Source organism: Ischnura elegans, chromosome 1 (assembly GCF_921293095.1).
Source record: "Ischnura elegans chromosome 1, ioIscEleg1.1, whole genome shotgun sequence".
NCBI lineage: Eukaryota > Metazoa > Arthropoda > Insecta > Odonata > Coenagrionidae > Ischnura > Ischnura elegans.
In genome coordinates, this window is record NC_060246.1 from 49638516 (window position 1) to 49663437 (window position 24922).

General features: G+C 36.5%; 1 protein-coding gene across 3 annotated transcripts in view; it reads right to left on the reverse strand.

The window, feature by feature from the left end:
* Positions 1-10745: 10745 nt before the first annotated feature.
* The window catches only part of LOC124159725 (WD repeat domain phosphoinositide-interacting protein 2), a 35283-nt gene continuing 21106 nt past the window's right edge, over positions 10746-24922 (reverse strand). Inside the window, exons 9-11 of one of the 3 annotated variants that reach the window (XM_046535644.1) lie at positions 24346-24402; positions 12982-13116; positions 12249-12408 (exon numbers count right to left, since the gene is read on the reverse strand). In XM_046535644.1, the coding sequence (XP_046391600.1) occupies positions 13022-13116; positions 24346-24402 (152 nt within the window). In that variant the 3' untranslated portion in view covers positions 12249-12408; positions 12982-13021. Of the gene's footprint in view, positions 12409-12981; positions 13117-24345; positions 24403-24922 lie in introns of all 3 variants that reach the window. The other 2 variants (XM_046535639.1, XM_046535650.1) reach the window with 2 other exon arrangements.

Below are 24922 nucleotides of genomic sequence, written 5' to 3' on the forward strand. Positions count from 1 at the left end.
AGGCACTTACAAGAAAATAAAGCCATCAGTAAAAGACAGCGAGTGCTATCGCGCAATTTTGACCATGATTCGAGAGAAAACGATGTGTTCTGTCTTCATTTACCGTCACTTAATATGATTAGGATAGTTGGATGCCCTAACTAATGGTTAACGTGAAAATAATTAAAGGTGTATAAGAAAAAAATAAGCGTGAAACATTTATCGCTGAAAATGTCATTCCATTATGGTAATCGCAGCTGCATTAATGGTCTCTAGTTGTCTCGGTATGATTTGCGGAGGTAGTTAGGCCGTCTCGGGGCTGTCTTGTTAGTAAGATATATGGAGGTTTTACGAGATAAAGAGGTTCACTATATAGAGGTTTGCCTATAAATTTACATGTAAATCTGACGGGACCAGAGGGTTGGTACGAAGTATGGAGGTTTACGATGTAAAGAGGTTCACTACATAGAGGTTTTACTGTATTATTTCACGAAAAAATGTAACGCAGATACTATGCTGATATTTCACTCAAGTAAAACAAAAGCAAGATGCAAGAAACAGTGACGAATATAACTCACATGGGTAATATTTTCGGCAAAGAAACGGAAAGGCATACGCATCTGATGGACCCTAAGGCCAAAACAACTTAAGAGTATGAATTTATTGATTTAACGATCTCAATAATGACTTAGAAACATGAAAAAGGAATGCAGAATTTTTTGAATTAAACAAAAAGTACAGCATCAGCTCTTCACATATGCAAATATGCCTTCTGTGGCGGCGCCAAATGCATACGACATGGCGCCAAACGAGAGTCAGTTGTTCTGTGAGTTCTTCAAGCCGCCACCAGGGGAAGCTTGGCTACCCAGGTGACGGAAGAGAGCGCCAGTACGACTCCAACCACTGACGCGAATAGTTCACCCTTGTGAATCCGCAGCAGAGAATAAATACGTCCATCTGGACAATTCACGCTGAGTATCATTGCATCGTACATCCTACATCATTGCTAAGGCGCACTACCTACCCTTAGAGGCATCATTGCAAGAAATACCTCGTACTGCAAGGGTTTTTTCGGGGAGTAGGATGTAAAAAAGTTCCGTTTTGTCTATGTTATATCACGCGAGGAATATACCTTAAGATACTTAGGATCGGAGTCCTTTCTTCCACGACTTCGGGTTTACACCGCAGGCATCACCAGCAATTATAACGGGAGATAACGCTTTGGTGCTTTGCATTAGTACAATCAACCTTCCGCAATCTTGAAATTCTCGATTCGCAATCTATCCCTGAAATACTCTGCTTTAGGCTTAGACGTAGCCCCTTTATCAGAAGTTCCCGCATATTGGAGTGGGCAAAACCACCCGAACAAAGCTCCTTCTAACTCTACACAGTCTGCATTCCTTGGGCACTTTTGTTTTTTTTAATTGTGATGAGTGAATAGGAAGATAATTAATTTTGACACTCTCATATTACTCTTTTATTTTTATTTTCTTGCTTAGATGTGTTTGGTGTTTTTTTGGCCATGGTGTCTGCCATCAAATGCTTTCTATTCACACAACTCATGGACGTGCAGGTATGCTTCAGACTGCTTACTGCTGCCCGAGGAACAAAAGATCAAGCATTTGCGAATGTTTATGCCACAATATTTTCACCAAAATGAACTACTTATTTATCGAACGACAGTTTACTACATGAATTTGAGACTGAGCACTCCATGCTAACTTAATTTCTTTCAGATCGCAAGAAATTACCGAGATAAAGGACTCTTGGTGAAGGTTTTCCGGCGATCTCTCCGGCGAAACTATCGCTATGGCGAGTGCCAACACCAAAAGGGCCTCGTAAAAACAAATTTTTTTTACATGCTTGTTATAGAGTCAATTGATGGTGCATTGGCTATCTCTCGTAATGGCGGGGGTCTCGCAATAGCCTGTACTCGCTTTAACGAGGTTCCACTGTAGGCAAGGTAGAAAAAGTGTCACGGCTTTCTTCCACATAGGGCTGCATTTGAGAGATATTCGCATGTTTAGATTTTGCACCGCATGACTTCCCTTGAGTAATCGCTCCCTCTTAACTATGGCTGTGGCGGCATGGTCTAGGGCACTAGTCCTCTAACCTATAGTAGGTGTCCCATGGTGGAGTCCCACTGTCGGCAATATATTTTTCTCTCTTCTAATTTTTGAAATCACTGTTACAACTCATCCTCATTCGTTTTATTTAGTTACCTCGTGATTTTTTTATTTTCATATCAATCTATGGATTTTAAAAGGAACTCTGAATTGTGCCGTGCCTCACTAATTAGAGGACGTATATAATTACTTACACGCAAATTTCCGGGGAATTTGCTCATCCTCACCCTAACCATTGCTCCCACAGCCTCTTTGTATATTCGTAATCTTAAGTCTTTCTTATCAACAAATAAACACCATAGTCTATCCTCACATTCAGTTACTGACCCTAGCCAGTTTCCCCTCCTACCCTTCAAGTACAATGACCTTGCTTTCTAGCAGCCTACTCAAGCCTTCTACTAGTTTTCGAGGTCTTCTTTGTTTAGCTTTCGCACCTGTTATTACACAATTAGGCCTCAGTGCCTCATTCAGGGATTATTGAGGGTCATCTGTGGAGAGAGGGTTGTTGGGATGGAACTCTTTGAAGGATGCTAGAAGGCAGGTCATAAGGGAGGCATGGTGAGTGGAAGGATATTCTGTTGTAAGGGTTAAGATTTGTTGGGAAGACAGTGGGTGGGCTGTGGAGAAAATCTAATGGAGGGAAAGCCTAGTGGAAATGATATTTTGAATAAAAAACCGTTGTAGCGGAAAAATACCTGTGCTTCAGAAATGGAAAAAGACATTTAAAGTGGAGGCACAAGCATCAAAAACTGGGGAACGATTCATGAATGGATGTACGATCGGTAAACTGATGCGAGGTAGAGATGTGCATCGGTGCACATGTTGAGCACATTACCTGGAATTTCACAGGTAAGTAATTACATACGTCCTCTAATTCGTGTGGTGTAAGGCACAATTCGGGGTTTCATTTAAAATCCATAAATGGATATGAAAATAAAAAAATCGCGAAGTAACTAAATAAAACGAATGGGGATGAGTTGTAACAGTGATTTAAAAATTAGAAGAGAGAAAATTATATTGCCGACACTGGGACCTGAGTGCCCTAGACCATGCCGCCACAGCCATAGTTAAGAGGGAGCGATTACTCAAGGGAAGTCATGCTGCGCGAAATCTAAACATTCGAATATCTCTCAAATGCAGGCCTTGTTGGAAGAAAGCTGTGACATTTTTTCTACCTTACCTATATAGTTTCAGAAAATAACATCCACATCCATATTCCGAAAGTCACTTTGGTGATGTCTCCTTGTTAGTTGCACTTGATCACGTCCTTTATTTTAAATGAGTCATTAAATTTTGTCTGCAATGGAATGGAAACGGCTGGTTTATCAGTGTCTTATAAAAAAAACACTTCAAAATCTACTAGTATTTCATTATAAACACTGCAAAACAACTTTTCCCTAAGTTATCAAAATCTAGCTCAGCATTGTCGACTGAAGATGATTTTTCTTTTATGCAAATCTGGAAAACTTTTGACCATTCAAGAAAAAGGATGAGCCTCCGCAATTATGTTGAAATATTCAGACTAAAAATGTTAACAAGATATCATGGTAGAATCATGTAATACTTGATGAAGTGAAAGACATGTTGATGAATTCAGCAATCTTGTAATTGAATAGAGGAGTATTGCATATTAATATTCTTTTATTAGAGAAATTTAACAAAATTTTCTCAATGCATATGCCTAATACTTAATAGATCACGTCTCCTGGGTGTATTATATCCTTTTTCCAAACTCATGGTGGGTGACCTTGAATGTGCCTCTGTCCCTTTCAATCTTCTAGCCAATCACAGTGGCACGTGGAAGTGTGGAGGACTTGTCTCTCTCTCACTTCCATGCAGTAAACATCCCTCTCCAGCCTTCAATGTTGCCTTATGTAATCTATGGAGATCGCAGAGCATTCGTTAGGTTGGTTTGCTTTTGAGTGAGCATACATTTATGTACTTTCACTGATTAGCAATGCTGGTTGGCTACATGGAAGGGAATAGTGAAGTGGTTGAGACAGTGGTCTGACTGGCCATCTAGCTGCCAAGAATCTGGAAAAACGGTGTAGGATGCAATATATTTATGAAGAAACTTTCTGCTGGAAATAGAAAAGTTACCCTGCATCAGCAGATTAGGTTTAAAACGTATAATTTTTAGCTACCCGGAGGAATTTTTTTTAATTAGTTGAAGGGCAGCTTTGAGATTTGCTTTGGTATCAGCCCTTGGGGAAAATGTAGATTGCATAGCTTAAAAACAATTCCCTCGAAATACCCATTATTTACTAACTTTAGAATCAAAATTATTTTGAAGCTGCTGATTCCAATACCAATTCCGATACCATGTGTTAGATAGATACTGTAGTTTGATTACACTGCTTGAGGGGTGGTCCTATTTTGGGTTCCAACCGCATGAAGAATAGGTTTAAACATATTAAGTATAGCACATAATATAGTAAAATGGTTATGTATTTAGAATGCCCACTGTATTTTTATAGAGGATGGTTGGGAAATATATTTGTTCATGCAATGAATTTTTAAAATATATACTTAATATAATATTTGAAATGCCATTGAGGTCGTGTTTAGGTGGGATGTTTGACCGGTCTTTTGCAGAATTAATTTTTAGCAATAGCAACGTACTTGGCAAGGACTTGTCATGCATGTGTATCAAAGGTTCAGCTATGACTTTGCAGCTTATTTAATGCAGAACTCTTAACTATTATACTTAACTATTAATATTCTAGGGGAAAATATTTCTTAAGAGGAGGTTATGAATAACTTGTTGGAACTTCAATAATGTAAATTTGCACTTATGAATCATTAATGTATAAATTTAAGCACATTTTAAAAATACTATGTATTTTAATAATTTTTTATTGAACCTATTCTTTTACCAAAAATATGCTCATTGAATTTACGATGAAAGATCTAAAATTTAATCCATATCCAATGTTTTCAGTTACAGTTAGATCCCGATTTCAGATTTTCGCATTTAGTGTTTATTTTTTGGGGTCCCGATTTATTCCGCAAGCGAGCAATGTAAAAATTATCCTCATCTAGTGTTTTCACATTTAACGTCATAAAAAATTGTCCCGCACAAGATATTTTTGCCCGATTTAATGTTTTTTCATTATGGTGTATTCAAATGATTATAGAAATCTTTGAATTTCTGCTCAACAACTAGAAAATTCTCATGAAATTTTAGCAAGAGTCGATTGAATTTACCCAGGAATGCTTCTCCATCAGCATTCTCACACAAATGTGGCACTGGGACCTTCAACTTGCAAGTCGGGTTATTTGTCTTCACGTGATGTTTCACTCCCCTTCTTATCCAAACACTTTTTGTTTCAAATTCAATCTAATGGAGTTAAGTCATCCCTTAATAACCTGTATTGACCTTATCTATCACTTCTTGAACTTGACTTTGATGGTTACGTGACGACTAATGACACGAGTTATTCTCCGAGGTCACTACTATGATGCTTTTCTGGGAATGCTTTTCATCTATGGCTTACACACCTTTCAACTTCCATCTCTGATCTCTACAGGAAGTGCATTGTTTGATCAATAATTATTCATGTATAAACTCTTCTCGGGATACCGCGCGGGTAAGATTATATGAGAGCGCCGACATTTTGGATACCTACTTGCAACCCATTCTCACGGCTACTGACAGAAAATCTGAAGTGACCGTTTCAAGCTCAGCATTAGGAGGGGCCGGATTGGTTGAGTCCCGATCGTTGTCGCGAAGGACCGTGGACCAGCGTAGACTTAGCTCTGGCAAGCATAACTATTTTAATATCCGGTGTCTTTGTTTACATTTTTATTCTCAAGTCTTATTTCAATAGCCTCTTTAGTTAAACGATCCCAAAATTGATTTGATCGCCATAAAATTCTGGTGTCATCCCACCGTATTTTAAGGTCCTCATCCAGACTATGCTCGACTATGGCTAATTTTTCCGGTTGACCAAGTCGGAAATGCCTTTGATGTTCTTTGAGACGAGTAGATATTGTTCGCCCAGTCTCCCCCACGTAGATATTACCACACTCACAGGGGATTTTATAAACTCCAGGAGTCATAAGGCCAATTGGATCTTTTACACATACGAGGCGGTCTCTTAAACTTGTCATAGATCGATGGATGGTTTCGATATTATACCTCCTCAAAACCCTAGAAATTTTGCCCGATATCGTAGAAATATAGGGTAAAAAGGTCCTGGCTGTTGGTTTAGGTTGGTCTTCCTTCATAACCGAGCTCTCTGCAGTTTCGGAGGATTTTCTGAAGGCCAAAGAGATCTGTCGCTCTCCATACCAATTCTGGAGGATAGTCCAATTCCGAAGGAAGACACTGCGCGTCGGAAATTGCTCTTGCATGAAGTATCAGGGTGGAAAGAACAGCTTCACATTGAGAAGGATGATGGTGACTATGGCCATTGAGGTACAGATATGTATGTGTGGGTTTACGAAAGACACTATGACTCAGTTTGCCATTTTCTTTCCTATGGATGAGGACATCAGAAAGGCAATCTTATTATTCCGCTCTATCTCCATAGTGAACTTGATGTTCAGGTGTTGGTCATCCAAAAAGTGTGAAGAGCATCTACTCCATGAGGCCATATTATGAAGGTGTCACCAACATATCTTAGGAAGCATTTAGGGTGTAACGGAGCAGATTGAAAGGCTCTCTTCAAAATCTTGCATATAAAAGTTGGCAATGGCTGGTGGCAAAGGGGATCCCATTGCAACTCCATCTGCCATTTCGTAGAAACTACCGTTGTATTTAAAAAGGTGGATGAAAGCATATGATGGAATAACGTTACCGTCCCACTGTCAAATTTCTCCTCCAGAAGTTTGAACCTATCAGCTAAAGGAACCCATGTGAACAAGGAAACAACATCGAAGCTGACCATGATATCCGTCTTCTCCAAAGTAAGCTTTTCCACGATCCCTACAAAATGAGAAGAGTTTTTACATGTTTTTCTCCAGGAAAGCGTAAAATCTTAAATATTTATTCAGTCCGCTATTTTCCCTTCGAAAGAGGAGGCCCAATATTATTTGTGCAGTTTATCCGAAGATTCTTTCTATAATCCATTCCAATGTCAGTTTCTATGGATGAACCGTAAAAGAACCGAGGAAGTGTTTTCCCTGACATGATGGTGGGTGAGAGCATTCTTTCTCTTTGGAAAAACATCATATTACATGGTATTTAGATATCCTGGAGCCCATTCGCGAAATGTGGATGGCTGTAATCAATGTTGATTCAAAAATCTGCTATTATTTATATGTGAAAAGAGAGTGGCAATCAGACTTTTGATGACTGTATCACAGTCCATGACTAAATAAATCGCAAATCACACAAACACTGTATAATTATGGTAAAATATATGAGCACGGAAAAATACGAAAATCCAGCAGGAATTCCTTGGTGGTTGACTTCGACATTGTAACTTTGACAAAATTGCCAAACTCCAGAGACAGTGACAATTTTTCATATCAGCTCAAGTTCTGTTTAAGATGAAATATTTTCACTATGCAGAGTTAGCTAATTGTTTCTCAAGGTACAACCATGTTTTATTAATAACTGGTGAGAAACAAGGTGATCTGCATACTGAATAAGCAACTTCTCTTGGCTCCATTTGACCTGCATGAGGCGATGGATATATGGCAACAAATCTGGTGTTACCATCGATAACCTTTGACTTGTATGCATACTCGAAATAAGATACTCCTATTTTGGATGATTTCGGAATCCAATATGTGCAAAATGTGAGTTTTTTTTTAATCAAAGCTACTGAAAAATGAGTAAAAATGGAATCAAGTTCATAGTAATATTCTGCGTGGAAATGCTTTTAAGTCGATGTACATAATAATTTTCTTAAAATATAATCCACTCATTGCTTTATTTTACTTCCCAATTTTTTTAGCTCACTCCTGAAAATTATTATGAAACCATCTTGGTGGGATATGAACATTTAATCAATGAATATTTTTGCTGCATATGGCACTAGTGATGAGGGGGTGGGGCCTGAAATTCCCCCCACACCCTAATATGATAACTCAATTATGTGTTGTGCTTCTTCATTAAAGAAAACAAAATGTTGAAAGTTCATATATTTACAAGATTTCTTTGAAGAATGAAGTTGTTTCCAGTATAAAAACTGTTAAAAATCCTCTATTTTCTAATTTTTTTTAATTTCCCCAGCACCCTAGTTTTGGACCCCCCAAATGAAATTCCTGGCTACTCCACTGTGTGGCACCTTTTGGTGACTTAAAAATAAATTATTTATTAATAGAAAGCCATTCCAATCATTACAGACCCTAAAACCTGAAATAAATGGCTGGTGGCTTGTGAATGATCTTGAAAAAGGTTCTGGTCAATTTTGAAAAGAATAGCGACCTGAATATTGAGAAAGGAGTGGTTGGAGAACAAAGCCACCGTAGACTCTCTGGGGAAGGGGGGGTTATAGCAGGCAAGATGGCAGGTGACGAAGGTGGCTCACTGTCTTTTAAATAGAAAATGAAATTGTTCACAATGAGAATATTTTGAAAAATAATGAGTTACTTCCAATTATTATATGGATATAATTGCAGCCAATAAATGCTACACTCGCGAAGAGCTCAGCACCATCATGAATAAGGATAGGCCCTTGGCCTTTGTTCCCTCCCTTCTTTTCTCATCTGTGAAAGACGAAGCATAGCAGCACAGGCAAATGACATATCTAATGGTTGTGACAGAATGGCTTTACAATTGTATTCTGACATGTCCTACCCAGCAATACACACAAATATGCTTTCCACGGAGGAGATGATATCAACAGACAACTTCGTAACTCGACTCAAGAGAGGATTCAAGCTAGCTCTAAGGCATAGCATACAAGAATATAAAACCAGCAGGCTTATCATGTTGCTATCTCCAATAGGGTGGTTTCCTATTATTTTTTTATTGCCTAAATCGAAAGATTATTACTCCTGGAGTACGTATTTCATGCTTTTAGATTTTTAAATGACGGTATCTATTTTTTGCTATTGAATGAAAAGTGAAAATTTTCAAGCACGCGAAAACGCGACGGGTAAGTATGAATGCCGGGGAAAAACTCTATGTGACGTCATTCTGGTTCCCGCTGCCGCAACTGAGGTGACCTTGGGGTGAGCTCTGAGCGCTGATACGACGCAGGATGCTGGCGGGCAGCAGAGTACCATGCTAGCTGGTAGTGCTTGGCTTAAATAAGGATTATTATTAATACCTTATCAAGCGAAGGAAACTTTCCGACCTTAGGTATTTTTAATGTGTTGTTATTAAGACATGTTTCCCTGAGCTCTGTGGCTCATGCATGCATTGGTAATCTCAGACGATGTAAAACTCCTATCTACTCGTATAGAAACTATGTCCCTGTGACGTCACGTGGAGTGGCATCGCATGGGCCTTCTTCAATCTGGCCTTTTTCAAATGAGGATAAAAATTAACCATTGCCATTCGTCTAAACCAGTATTTCTACAACCAAATATGTAATTTGTATATTATGAATACACTAATCGTGGGTAATGAATCGCAATCAATGCCTTTCGTTTTCTTTGTTGAAGGAAACTACCCTATATTGAGTAAGTCCTTCCTCAGCCCTTTGTTGAACTCAAAGAGTTTGTTTAATGCAATGGAGGAATGCACCGAAGTGTAAGTGGAGTGGGCACCAAGTTGTTACCACCTCTGAGGCAAGCTTTTCCAGAGATATTCCACCTCTTACTGTGGTTTTCTAAACTCGGACTGAACATCATGTTGATCCCATATGCGTGAAAGCTTGCAAGGTTTTCTTAAATGCTTGTTTGTTTGCTAATAAACACAGCCATATAAGAAAAATGTATGGCCATACATATTCTGAATGGAAAAAGAGGTTTGAATTCATCTATGAAATTTAAATATTATGCAGCAGGTTAGGGGGTGTCTGCTAATTACATGAAATGGTTTTGGTTATTTCGGACCTCTCCTCCCCCAAAGTGAGATAACATTAGATTTGGCTCGACCCCCTCGCCCCTAATCGCATGTGAGATTGTTCAAAATGCATATTTTCAGTGTGAATGCGTTAATCTCTGCTTCATTGCATTGGATTTATTTAAAAAAATTTAATTACGAAGATTGTAGTCTAGAATCACATTTCACCCTGTTTCTCTAGGAAAAAAAATTATGTGATACTTGCCAGGAATCCTCTCTCCCCCACGAGAGATAAAGTGAGAATTTGGCTTTACCACTTTCCCCTCAATGCCTCACATAATTAATGAATGCCCCCTTATGCAGCCACAATTTCCCTTTCGGCTATATTGCAGTCAACATTTCAGTTTTTTTTTTAATCCCAGTAATTATATTCACCATGCATTACACCAATTGGTACCATTTCACTTCAACATTTACAACAGCTACCAGCTCCACATGGAGACGAAGCTTTTAGGCCTACCATACTTGTTCCTTCCTGGCCTCAAGACTGGGCCTGCGCAGTTTGGCCGGAGCCTCAGGCCTACCATACAGAACTGAACAGTCCAGACCTTGAGGCCAAACTGAACGTGCATGGTAGGCCTTAGCCACAATCTATGTATAAAATGAACGACCAATTTTCCCTATCTTTTGATTGTTAGAATTAAAATTTTTTCTTATAAAGAAATTACATCACATTAACACATTTTATACAAAATCTTAAGCATGAAAGATTTTGTACTTCAAGTATATTTAAAAATACAGCTTGTTTTCGGAATGCAATCTGCTGAATAATGCAAAACACTTGACAAGAAAAGATGCTATGTCCAAACAGTCTCCATGAACAAGATCTAGCAAAAATGTATGCCACAGTAATAACATGCCATTTATAACAGAAAGAAGCAATCAAAGGCGAAAACATATAATTTGAACTTATACACACAGACTATTTACATTCTTACAAAAATGGATCATACACCATACATTAATAATAAATTTTTTTGAACAAAATTTTGTTTCTCATATTGATTTTTCCTTTAAAATTCACTACTGTATGTTTAAGTTGGCCACTGCAACTTCATGGATTCTATGAAAATAAATTTAAATACGTATCTCCTTTAAATTGGTTGAGATTTCTTTAGAGATAAAAATGACACTTCAAAAATTCTTACTCTTTTTTCCATCTCCGTATGTCTTAAGATATACCTGAGGCTTCAAATGCACATAGAAACACACTGGAACAAAACCTTAAAACTTGCTACTCTCATTTTCAAAAAATGCTCCGCTGTGAAATAGTGAATGTCCAAGAATCATAAATTCCTAAAAATGTTCAATCCAATTAAGGAAGGCTTACCCCGTAATGCCTTCACAATACTATTAAAACATATGATTATAAAATAATTTCCAGAGTAGAAGTAGTTGCATTATCTTTATGAGATTAACTCATATAAAATTGTGCTTGTGTTTCATGGGTTTTAAAAAGCAAGTCATTTCACCTTTTCGTACATTCACATAATATATATATTTAACATATTACCTTTTCCATAAAAAGCAACATTTTAGGGTAAAAATGAGACATGAAAATGGTAAAGAGCCAAAACCTACATAAAGAAAGGAACAAATACAATGGTAATCACTGTACTGTCAGCTCTCATATCATTTTGTACAGATATTACTAATGGCTTGAAAGATAACATATTGCAACTGTTATGCATATAAAGTAACACACTGCAATATCCATTAAAAGGCAATAAACAATGGATTTCTTGGAATGACTCCCAATGCATTTTGGCATTTTAACAATGTGAGTTTTCAAGAGGTGGATATAGACAAATCCTCTTCTGATGTTACAATTGTCTCAAAATAGTAGCAATTTTAAATGGTCCGTAAAATATCAACAAAGTGGCACTTAGTGATCATTCCTTCAGATTTTAATTACAAATATTATAAAGGTGAAAACGCCAAAAATAAAATTATAGAACACTGTTTGGGATTCCATTTTGCATACCTTTTGCAAATGTATAGCTTAAAATACAAAAAAAGTTAGAGGATTGAGATCTTAATGTTACTAGCAAAATAACTAAGAGTAAATCCTCAAACCTGGAGGAATAATAAACAATATTATATAAAATCAACATACAAAATGTGATATCTTACAAGGTTTATAGTTCCCAAGAAATGTTTATACATTTTTAACCACCTTTAATTTATATTGTTCACACAAATGCCAAAATCTTGAGTTATTCTGTCTCTATTCAGTCTTTTGAGTGACTGGAGGAAATTCGCTTTCATCATCAAGACGGAAGCCACCTCGAGGGGGTGACTCAGTTGCAGCAACCATCTCATGGAACTTTTCAGAATCTGTCAAATAATTTCAAACATAATATTTACATAAGTACCATTGATTTGATAATGCTAAACTTATATTTTTATCATTAATTTTCAAAATTTTCCTGTATATGCTAATTATACAGTTTTAATTTTCAATTATTTATTACATGATTAGTCAAAGAAATTTGCAAAATTTAAAAAGACCCTTCCCCATAAATCACTAATTGGGGAAAATTCTCAGAAAATTTACACTAAATAATAGTAAAAAATAATCATATAAGAGCAATAACTAATATTTCTTATCAGCAAGTTGATTTTAATTCTAAGAGAAATTTCAATAAATTTATAATTATTATTATTATTATTAAATACTAGACATTCGATCTACCAGTAATATAGTGCAAGGGCAATAAAACTATGATTAAATAAATTACAATGCCCAAGGGAAACCAATACTGGGTTCAAATTGATAAAACATAACACACAAATAATATGTACTCTTACAAGTATGAAATGCAAGTAGCCATTCAACACTTTTGGAGTAAATCCTTGCCAGTAAGCATGTATGTGCATAAAATTATATTTAAATGCTAATTTTTGTACCTTTGTCTTCTGTGTGCATAGGGTGCAGCAGTACAATATACTAATTTGAATTGGCACCAGGAACCAAGGTTTGACTACCTCTGGGTGAGGATTCAAATGGGTGGTTTGGAAAGTTTCTGTCTTCCACTCTAAGTGCTGATAATGCACTGAATGAAGTAGCAGCAGTCATTGACCATAGAGATAGAAAATTCTAGCATGAACAAAGATGTTGAGGAGATTGCCTTACCGACATGTTGTTTAGGGCTGATCTCACACGACATTCTCACCCCATCATCTTTTCCTATATTTGGAATTTCTCTGAATATGTTTTACCATGTATCATGCAAGTTCTGACAAAAACAAAATCTTGAACATCATTGGAAATTACTTCATAGTTTATCATTATTGAGGTATAAAGAATGCTAACTTCAAGACAATCAAGCTTTGGTTAGGAGAGTAAGCGTAAGCAGCAGAGTCAATTTGCCATTTGAATGCATCCAGTAAATACATTGTTGGAACTAAAGCATTCGACAGAAAAACTTCTTGATCCTTCCATTTAACTGAAATAACTCCCTAGTGGCCAAACCTCATTTTCTGGCACTAAAGTCAAACCATTAAGTTGAGCAACTGCATCTTGCATAGGTATATATGTAATAAGAGGAATAAATGATTCAAAACACAATTAAACACTGAGCAAAAACAGCATTGTATAGATGGAATGATGGATAGAAAAAAATTAATTGAATGCACAGATTATACATACACACCGTAGAGCCTTGATTATCCAAGTGGATTAAAAAACTATGCAATAATACATTAACAAATATTTATTTCATCATCAAATTTTACCGTGATTTCCATATCATACTCTGCACCCTTTTTGTGCTCATCATCATCATTAGTCAACAATCCTAAGATTGGTTTGACGCAGCTCTCTATTTCTCTCTCCTATCCGCTAATCTTTTCATAGCTACATATTTCTTCTCTTTCCATTACAAAAATAATAGAAAGGGAGATTAGAAGAAAGCAGCAAGAGGGAAGTAATGTAGTGTTTAAGAGGGACTGGCTAGGGAAATGAAGGGCAGGTACTCCACTAAACCACTGATTAGACTAACAATTATTGAGGCTCCACTGTATGTACATACATGGTTCATTCGGTTCATGGTATGTGCATACATACATTTCCCCTCAAATAATAAAGGTTATAATAATTAACGAAATATCATTATTTGACTGAGAATTTTATGCTTGGAAGTTACCTAAATGTGTATGTATATTTCATGAAAGAAAATTCTTTCAGCCAATTCCAAGATAAGAGTATTTGAGACACTTCATTCAACTAATTTTTCAACTCCAAATGAAAAAAAAAACAAGAAAGTGAAAAGTTCTTGTCCTGACTCAGAAATGATGCATATTTGTTTCTTACATGGTTCCTTGCCTCAACAGTTCATCAGGCAAATTTCAAACTGCTCTCTCAAATAGTTTGTATGTATTTATGAGGAGTAGACATCTTGCAAGTTTTTCATTAAAATGAATAAACGTGCACATTGTGCAGTCACAAAACTCTTTATTTGTGATGGGTTAACCCCAAAGGAAGTTCATCCAGTTAACTTAAGTTTACAGAGACTCTTTCATGTGAACCCTTAAAAGGAGGGCAGCTGACTAAATATTGTTCCACATCCCTTGAAGATGATCCACATGAGGGACAGCCAAAAATTGCACCCACATTGGAAACCACAAAAAAGTCCATAGTAATGTGTTGAATGATAGGTCAGTGAAGGTGAGAGAGATAGCTGAAGCTGTGGGAAAATCAGAAGAAAGAGAAGTGGGAGATCTTGCACAAAGAATTGGGAATGTGAAAGCTCTCCCCAACATTGATTCCACATTTGCTGAATGCTGATAAAAAGCAAACGTGCAAATAATTTTTGCAGAAATCCTTGGTCCAATTGAATATGAACCAGACCAATTTTGTGCAGTAATTTGTCACCATGGATGAGACATGGGTCCACCACTACACACCAGAAATGGAATAGTATCCCATGCAGTGGAATTGAAGAGGATTGCATCTACTGCAAAGGTCATGGCCAGCATGTTTTGGGATGTGAAAGGGATCCTGTTTATTGATTACCTTGTAAAAGGCAGAACAATTATGGGCAAATATTACTCCATCTTGACCAATTGGACGCCAAAATTTGCATTAAGAGGTCTTGCTTGAAGAAGAAAAAGGTCATCTTTCACCCGGATAACACATCTGTGGCCAACAGTGTGCTGGTGATAGGAAAATGAGGAATTTACGGTACAAAATGCTTGGTTATCTCCCCTATTCTACCGATTTAGCAACCTGAGACTTCCATATGTTCCCAAACTTGAAAAAATTCATTTATAAGAAGCACTTTGCATCCAATGAAGAAGTTGTGAGGTCTACAGATGAATACTTTCATAACCTTCCATACTCTCAGTTCCGGGAAGGAAAAATGACGGAGAAATCCTGGCGCAAGTGTGTTGACGTATAGGGAGATGATGTAGAAAAATGAAATTATTTTTTTATATAAGGCAAAGAACTTCTCATCATACCCTTTTAGTAAAAAATTATTTAAAAATAAAAGAATTTAATCAACTTTCTTGATTGTAAGTTTTACCATGAGCCATTAATAATAGCTATAAAACCATTAAGAGCATAAATACACATGTAATATTTAAGAGTAAGATTTTTGGTAAATAATTTTATTACTTATAAACACTAGGATTTTTCACCTTAACTTAATGAATCTAATTAAACATATCACATTAATGAATTCCTAATACCATGAACTACATATGGACCCCTAAAATTCATATAAATTAACACTGAATGTAAAACACTCAGCTGATGTGAGTCGCTTAAAATGTAACCTACGACGACATTCATTTCGTATGTTTTAAGCTTTATAGGGAAAACTTAGTTCCACACACAAGTTTGAACACATTGATATTAAGTTGCATAAATTATCATACCAGAAATGCAAATTTTGACTAGATTATGAAGTGGAAACACACAATGAACAATGAATTCATGTGTATCACACAGTTTTTACAATGAATATTTTAGTTAAAATAGGCTAGCTATCAGAAGCATTTTTCAGGGTGTGATCCCATTCAAACTAAAAATACCAAGTGATTGGCTACAAGAAATAACTATGATGAAAGACAAGGAATGAAGAAAATTTGGCACTTTGATTAGATCATAAAAACTGCTGAAATAAATTTATTCTCTGCATTAAAAACTATAAGAATGTTCATGAAAACAATGCTGGAGAATAATGTGTATCTGCAAATAATTTATTTTGATAGAAATTTTAAATTATCGTTCTGTGAAAAAAAGGAGGGGGAAAACCATGCTTTCTCAAAATTTTTAAGGTGTTCTGGCCACGTCTTATGAGGAATTCAACTAAAACCACTCGAAAAAGGATAATACAGAGCAAACTTGATAAAATAAGACCCCACGTTGCTCAAATAAACACTCGCTACAGCAAACTGTCGCTTTACCTGAGGTAGAGCAAATATATAATAGCCAACATATGTACCTATTGTGTACACTTATACAGGAACAGGATTGGTGCAGCTACAGAGAAATTTCTATGCGATAAACGTAAGCATAAATCCAGACAAAAGGAGATGTTTTTTGCATCATTAAATTTCCTTATCTTAATAACAACTATTCAAGCAATTTATTAGTGCCGCACAGAATAAAAATCATGCGAAGCATTGCTTTTTCAATCATTATGCCAATGCACAACTGACAAAGCCACTTTTCTATGTATATACTTAATTAGTGCATTTACATGATCATTCTATTAATTTGGTATTTTCCTACTGAAAATTCAAACAATTACTGATAAAACTGTATCCTGGTTATTAAATGCCTCAGATGCTTCCATTGGTGTATGTTTATTGTTCCTGTATGTTACGCGGCAGTTATGCGAAATAATGTAACGCATTTGTTTCTGCAGACAAAAACGGTGGAAGGTGGTTGAACGATCCTGCCTTTGAAGACTTTTTCTATCATCCAACGTAATGTATTCATTATCTGTGGTAAAAATTTTGCTAAACATGCATAAAGATGTGATTAAAATTGCCGTTGTTTCAAATAAAAGTTTACTTTTGAATGTTACGCTCGCGACGTCATTGAAATAATACAGTGTGTACCATGGCACTGCAATAAAACCGATTTGAATTAAAATTGTTTATGAAAGAAAAGATATTAACGTGATATTATTTCATGAAAAATATAACACAGATATAATGCTGATGTCACTTAAGTAAAACGAGAAACTGCGACTAATATAACACAAATGGGTAATATGTGCGACAAAGAAACTGTAAGGCATACACATCTGATGGACTCTAAGGCCAGCAAAACTTACGAGTATGAATTTATTGATATATCATTCTCAATAATGAATGCGAAACATGAAAAAGGAATGTAGAATTTTTTTAAATAGTTAAACTAAAAGCACAGCATCAGCTCTTCACATATACCATCGCTAAGGTGCACTATACCTGCCTTTAGAAGCATTATTGCAAGAAATACCACATACTGCAAGGGTTTTGTAGGGGAGTAGGTCATAAAAGAGTTCTGTTTTATCTACGCTATATCATGCGGGGAATACTTCTTAAGATATTCCGCTAGGATCGGAGTCCTTTCTTCCACGACTTCTGGGTTACACTGCAGGCATCACCAGCAATTATGTAGGGAGATAACGCTTTCATGCTTTGAATTAGTATAACCAACCTTCCAAACTCTCGAAGTTCTCGATTCTCAATCTATCCCTGAAATACTCCGCTTTAGCCTTAAGGATAGCCCCTTTCTCTCTAGTTCCCACAGATTGAAGTGGGCAAAAACACCTGAGCAATTAAGCTCCTTCTAACTCTTCATGATCTGCATTCCTTGGGTGCTTTTGTTTTTTTATATCGTGAAGAGCAAATATGAAAATAAATTGATGACGCCACTCTCGTATTACTCTATAATTTTCGTTTTCTTGCTTAGATGTGTTTTGCATTTATTGGCCATGGTGTCTACCTACAAATGCTCTTTATTCACACAACTCACAGACGTGTGGGTATGCTGCCGACTGCTTTCTGCCTCCCAAGGAACAAAAGGAGATCGACCATTCGTGAATGTTAATGCCACAATATTTTCACCAAAATGAACTACAGCTTACTACATGAATTTGTGATTGAGTGCTCCATGTTAACTTCATTTCTAACAGATCGCCAGCAATTACAGAATTAGGATCTCTTGGTGAAGGTTTTCCAGCAATGGAAACTCTCGCTATGGTGAGTGCCAACACCACAAGGGCCTCGTTAAACAATTTTCTTCTTACATGGTAATTTAAGGTCAATTGATGGAGCCTCGGCTATCTCTCATAATGGCAGGGGTCTCGTAATAGCCTGTACTCGCTTTAACAAGGTTCCACTGTAGCTGCATGGGTGGGGTTGGTAGACTTTTAATGATCACTTTACACATTTTCCTTGAATAAATAAAGCACTGATCCCAAGAGAAATAATACTATGTTAAAATTAAACTACACAAAATCTGAAGCAAAAATTAAATTTTTTTCTATATGATGAAGATTCGAGAAAGAGGTGGGCAGCAGAAGCATGTAAACGAGAGGTGGAGGGGAAGAAGTGCACTCCCTCTACCTTTCATGCAACAAGGCTATGAATGAGGGAGTCAAGGACGAACATGTTATATTGTGCTATTATTTGACGTCGGTCCCTTCAAAGCTAAGCGATATAATCAGTTGGCGTTTCCAGTCCGTCTCTTCTTGTTTGAAGGTGATGTTGCTATGCTTGTTTCTTTGAAAATTGTTCTGTTTGGACAATGCTGAATATTGGTATAGTGTTGTTGTAACTAAAAAACTTTGTGTCAATCAATTAGAGATCAAAAACCTAAATACTGTCAGAAATGCGTCGCATCTGGTCTTATTCTTTTTTTAACCTTATGCGTGCCATCCAATTTCCGAAAGCTATCGAGACGTCTTCGGGCCCAGTAAGTCGCTCACCTAGCATTTGTCCTTGAGAAACGGAAAATTGAAGCAGGTGGGATGAAAAAGGTTAGTGGGTAATATAGGGTAGGGATGAAACTCGTTTCCATTGTTCTCGTGTAACTTGATATTTTCTTTCGAAGATATACGGCCTGGTAGGTCTCCGAAAGGAAAAAGAAAAACATTAGAAGCAAGGGCAGATGGAAGGCCGAGGGTGGCTTTTTGAAATTGCAATGTAGTTATTATCCTACGTAGCTGACATTACCCCGATGGTTGCTAAATTCACAATATGTGCCCGTCGTATTTTGACTTAAAATTTTCCATGAAATTGACTTGAAATTCGGTTAGATAACCCCAATGAGAGCTTGTAAACAAAATGGTTCATGTATAGGACAAGTATCACAGTGCATCGGCACATGCAAAGAGAGGATCAAAACTTTTTCCACTCTCTCTTATTTGCTAGGTTGGATGCTGTATTCACTGAAGCATTAATTTAAAGTTTTGGATCCACATCCGATGTCTTCAGCAAATTTGGATCCAAAGTATTCGGTGAAGGGCAATACCTGCAGATATTTGGATCCAAGGTATCCGATCCGACTGTCTCTAAAAAAGACAGTTTCCTTCTTCAGAGGCTAAGAAGATATCCAGTATTTACCCATATTTGAAAGCTAAATAAACTCAAATTTACCAGAAAAGAGCATTTATCTTCTCAAGAAACATCTTTCTTTGAAGGCTAACATTTCAAATCTTACTAACTGAATTATTGTCATTACATTTTTACTTCTTGGGAGACAGAGAGAGAATGCAGTGTTAGCTGATCAGCAAATAATGATGAGCTCTCGTTGTCCTCATTACCCACACATCCATTTTATAATAGCTATGCAAATTATTCAGCAGATAATTTCCTCATAGCAGTGGCACAGCTTTCTACTCGACTTCCCTCCAGAACACACCACATAATGCAGACGATTGTTGCCAACCAAAATGGTAATAGGGTAGTTTCCTTCATCAAAGAAAACGATAGGCAATGATTGCGATTCGTTACCCACCATTAGTGTATTCATAATACACAAATTATTTGGTTTTTGAAATACCGGTTTAGACGAATAGCAAGGGTCAAATTTTATCCACATTTGAAAAAGGCCAGATTGGCGCCCATGCGATTCCACTCCGCGTGAAGTCACAGGGACCTAGTTTCTACACGAGAGGATAGGAGTTATACATCGTCTGAGGTTACCAATGCATGCATGAGGCACAGAGCTCAGGGAAACATGTCTTAATAATCACCTATTAAAACTGGCTAAGGTCGGAAAGTTTTCTTCGTTTGATAAGGTATTAATAAACCTTTTCTAAGCCAAGCGCTACCATTCAGCAAGGTACTCAGCTATCCGCTAGCATCCTGCGTCCTATCAGCGCTCAGAGCCTCGATCAAGGTCACTTCACAAGGAGAGAGGGGGAACCAGAAATGCATCGCACGGACTTTCCTACTTACGTGTCGCGTTTTTGCGCGCTTGAAATTTTTCACTTTTCATTTAATCGCAAAAAATAGATATCATCATTTAAAAATCTAAAAGCGCGAAATACGTACTCCAGGAGTAATAATCTTTCGATTTAGGCAATAAAAAAATAATAGGAAACCACCCTATTGCATGCAAGCCATTAATAAAAAGTTCTTCAAGGTTGGTGCACCATACTTTCTTCTACAACAATTAACATTTAGTGGTTCCAAGTCAAAAAAGGGAAGGCAAAGGGATGTCATGAATATTTAGTAATAACAACTTATAAAAAGCATGGAAATTGGTAAATACTAGGACTGAGTCAGTTCCACCCACCGTTCATCTGTTCTAATTCAAGTTCAATCTTGGAGTTGGTTCTTAGTCCTGTTTCTAATTCTACTTCTCCAACAATTGTTTCATTCTCACTATTTCATACTTAAAAAATGTTTATCAACGAGTCTTAAAGTGTACATATGTATAAGGAAAAACCAATATTTTGAATAAATTCTCTGACATGTAAATGACGTGTAAAATAACAATCCTTACAAGTTTAAATGTACACACACTTAGTACATGGCCATTGTAACATAATGTAAACAAGCCACCATGAAAATTAATGAAAACAAGACATCTGAGTGCAATAATGTAAAATTGCAAGGACTTTGGCTGATTAAAAGCATTAACCTTTTCCCTACTATTCACGTATATATACGTGTGGACGTTTCCTGACCCGGGAGACGACGGCCGTATATTTACGTGTGAGATTTTCCTTGCCAGGAGAACGAAAGCCGTATATTTACGTTTTCTAGCTCTCCCCCTTTTAGGACGGTCGCGGGTGTACGTCGTCTTTGCCTTGGGACCCAACCCTGCGGGGTTTAGGATTTACCCTCGGAATCCAGGCGCAGGTACCCAGAACCCTCGTCTTTTATAACCCCGGTTAGCGGTAAGGGACAGCGGTCATACAATTGTTTATCCAGTCAGGTTTCGAAATAAATATTTGTTCATTTCTCAAGAAAATTAACTAAGAATTGAATTATCTGTCTTATGAACAGCGTTTACAATTTTTAAACGAAATTCTACGATAAATATTAACTTACATCTCGAGTTATGTATAGCCATCAGCATGGAAATTGTAGCTGCATTAAATGCGTTAATATTGGCCTTAGAACTTCGTTTAGAATTTGACAATGCTCAGATAAAAATGAGGAATTCAATTCAAAGTCTGCAATTTACGTGCAAGCAACAATTATTCATATGCTAAATACATATAAGCAATAGATAAGTTGACCGCGAACCAATGCCACAGGTATGGTCGTAAACCCGGAAAGGAGGGAGCACAACTACTCTCGGAGTCCGAGATAATGCGAAGTCCCAGGGAGGAGTGGTCGAAAAAGGTTCCGCGAGACACTTATTAACGAATGTAATTCCAAAAATGCTCCGTACCACGAGAAAGAAGAGTCTCTTGGGGCTCAGTACAGCAGTCATGCTAAGACGAAAACTCCGCCGTCTCGAAAGGGTTAAATAACATAGCAGTATGAGATGGATGTGTACCAATGTAGGACATAATGTAAGTGTCCACCAGGTGGTTTCCCTATGGTATTTTATATAGTTGAAATTGTTTTTCAAACAGAAATGATAAGATTTTCATCATGAAACATTCCGCATCCTTTGGTAAAAGAAAATTCGTCAATCACGGAAAAATGTTAATTTCGTGAGTCTAACAGCAACATTCTTTTGAAAGGTAGAAAATTGTAATTCTTACAAAACTAACTAAAAAAATCTCACTTTAATAGAGTTTCTCTCAGGCTCAGGTCAACATTTCACATGAAAAAGTGCCAAAGCACAATTTTTTGTGAAACCAAGTAAATTTTGCTTCAATGCCGTATTACCTAAGTTTGCAAAAATTTGTTGCCTGCGGTAATTATGTCCATGATGTTCCTCTCTTTAATCATGTAATATAAAATTTGCTTAAGAAAATTTTCCAAAGCTGGTTTAAAGTAAATTATTTTGGTTCTGATACTTTTCAGCTTTGGTTCAGATTCTCCTCCTACGCTGAAAAATAACTGCCTGTGTTAACAAGAACTGAAGAACAGAACTGACCAAATCCTGATAAATACCCCCAATTTACTAGCTCATTTTCCTCTCCACCCTTCACACCACTCATATTAAACAATGCAAACCCCTATCAGTGCAAGGGACTGGACCTCAGGTTTTTCTTCTGAGGGGGCAAGAGCAGAAGAAAGCAAAGCCACACTAATAGACACATTATCCTCTGAAGAAAGCATAGGTCTTGCAAAATGGATATCTGAAAAATAAGGACTGGGAGAGTTAATCATTTAATAAGATGGAGTAGAGTGTTTCATTAAAGAATGATGTTGAAATGCAAGAAATGGGTGGTCTCTCATCAGTTTTTTCCTTTTTTATCACCAATAAAATGATTTCAATCCCCTTAATCATGACAGGAACTGGGAGAAAATCTATGCCTCACAATGAAAAATATTAGAAAGCACAACATTCCTTTTCACTGTCCCCAAATAAGTACAAATAAAATGATTGATATGGTTTTATGCATTTAAACTTTGGGCACAGCAATATTAGCCTTTTCATTAATTTCCATCCAAAATGGAGATGATTATGATTGACACAAGATGAAATCATACACTAAGTATCACCTATCTGGATTTGCTATGATTTAACAATTTGCATAATTATTTAATTATCCTAGTATATTAGGAAGGCACAAAAGAATAGCCAAAAGGCATAGTAACTTCAAAAAGTTTCCATGGATGAAACTTATATTTGACTTCACCATTTAAAGGAATTCCTCAGCCATCATATTTACTTCCCCATCAAAATTTATTGTCTTAAATGCTTGACAAAAAAAAACAAGGAATTTATGCCTCAATGTATATTCAAGGGGAATGGAAAAAGTGACAGAATTATGAAAATGTGGCAAAACTAAGAATATGAATTACAATTTTGGAAAATCAACTTCTTCTTAATTAATTAGTTCTATGCTATGCTAAACAGTGATTTTACAATTTGACAGTATTTTCACTAAGTACTCCATACAAGTAGATATTAACTTCAATAAAATCTATGTTGATTGTGCCCTTGATACAACTTACTATCTCATTGAATCAATTGAAATGAATCTTATATGTACTCATATAATAGGTATGCACTTCATACAGTCTGAAAAGGCACCTATTCAGAAAATACAATCTTTCGATATCATTTACTCCCTTCTAATACATTATACCACAAAATAGCCTACACATAAATAAATGATTCATTTGAATACAAATTTTTATTCATCCTGAGTATCCAGAGTAACAACCTATGTATGTTAAGAGTCTGATCCAATCAATATCTTCAAAAACGAGCAAACAGTTTCACCTTTATTAACACTAATATAAAACTAAGAGATGCGACAAAGACTTGTACTGAGCCATATCCAAGTGTATAAGGGGACTATAGAAAACTATCTTGCAATGAATTTTCTTAGTTCAGACCAATTGTGCAAAAATATCTAGTAAGCAGTTTAAGAAACTATATGTTCAAAAAAGTGAGACCAAAACATAATAACAAAAATTACAAGGGCTCCTCTCATCTGAAATCAAAATAAAAACTAACAATGTCAAATGAAAGATTCTTGTAATTTGAATCATGGAAACAGAATTTTCTAATAAATGTTCACATCACTCATGCCTCAATATCAGGTTAGAAGGGCAGTTCTGGAAATGACCAACCAATTCATTTTTGACCATTCCCATCATTAGAATGAAATTCTTAAACAAGTATAAATATGATGTAGATAACAGAAGATGATGAACGACCACTCATTCCTCAGATACCAGTACCTGACATGAAGCCTGGAGATCGGCCCCTCACTATCCCTGCGTAGCTACCTAATGGGCCTGGAGTAGAAGGTGACAAACAAAACAAGGAGTCAGTTGGGGAGTGGCTCAAGGCAGCAAGGGAAGTAGGGAAGACGCAGCCTTGGCCTGATCAAAAGGTAAGAACAAAATTGTTATATATGTTTATTTTTGTTTCAATTTGGCCTCTGAGAGTTCCAAATTATCTTCATCAAGCCCAAATTATAATACTTTGAAAATTTGAACTAAATCTTAAAATTTCCTACAGTTTGTTTCCACTGAATGATTGTACATTAGATGTGAATAAAAAAAACTAGTCTGCTACCAATGGCTTACAAACAGAACCTAAAATTTAGATAAAAAATTAGTGAACTTCTGTAATTGTAACTTGAGAAAAATAGAGCCATTACTGATGAACTCCACATCTGAGGAGAACTTAGAAACTAGTAAAGAAAAATAATAGTTTTGACAAAATAACTTAAATGCACATCATGAGTACCTTTTAGGTGTCACCTGGTAAAAACGGAATTTGTATTTAAAAGAATTTGTGGTGAAATACATT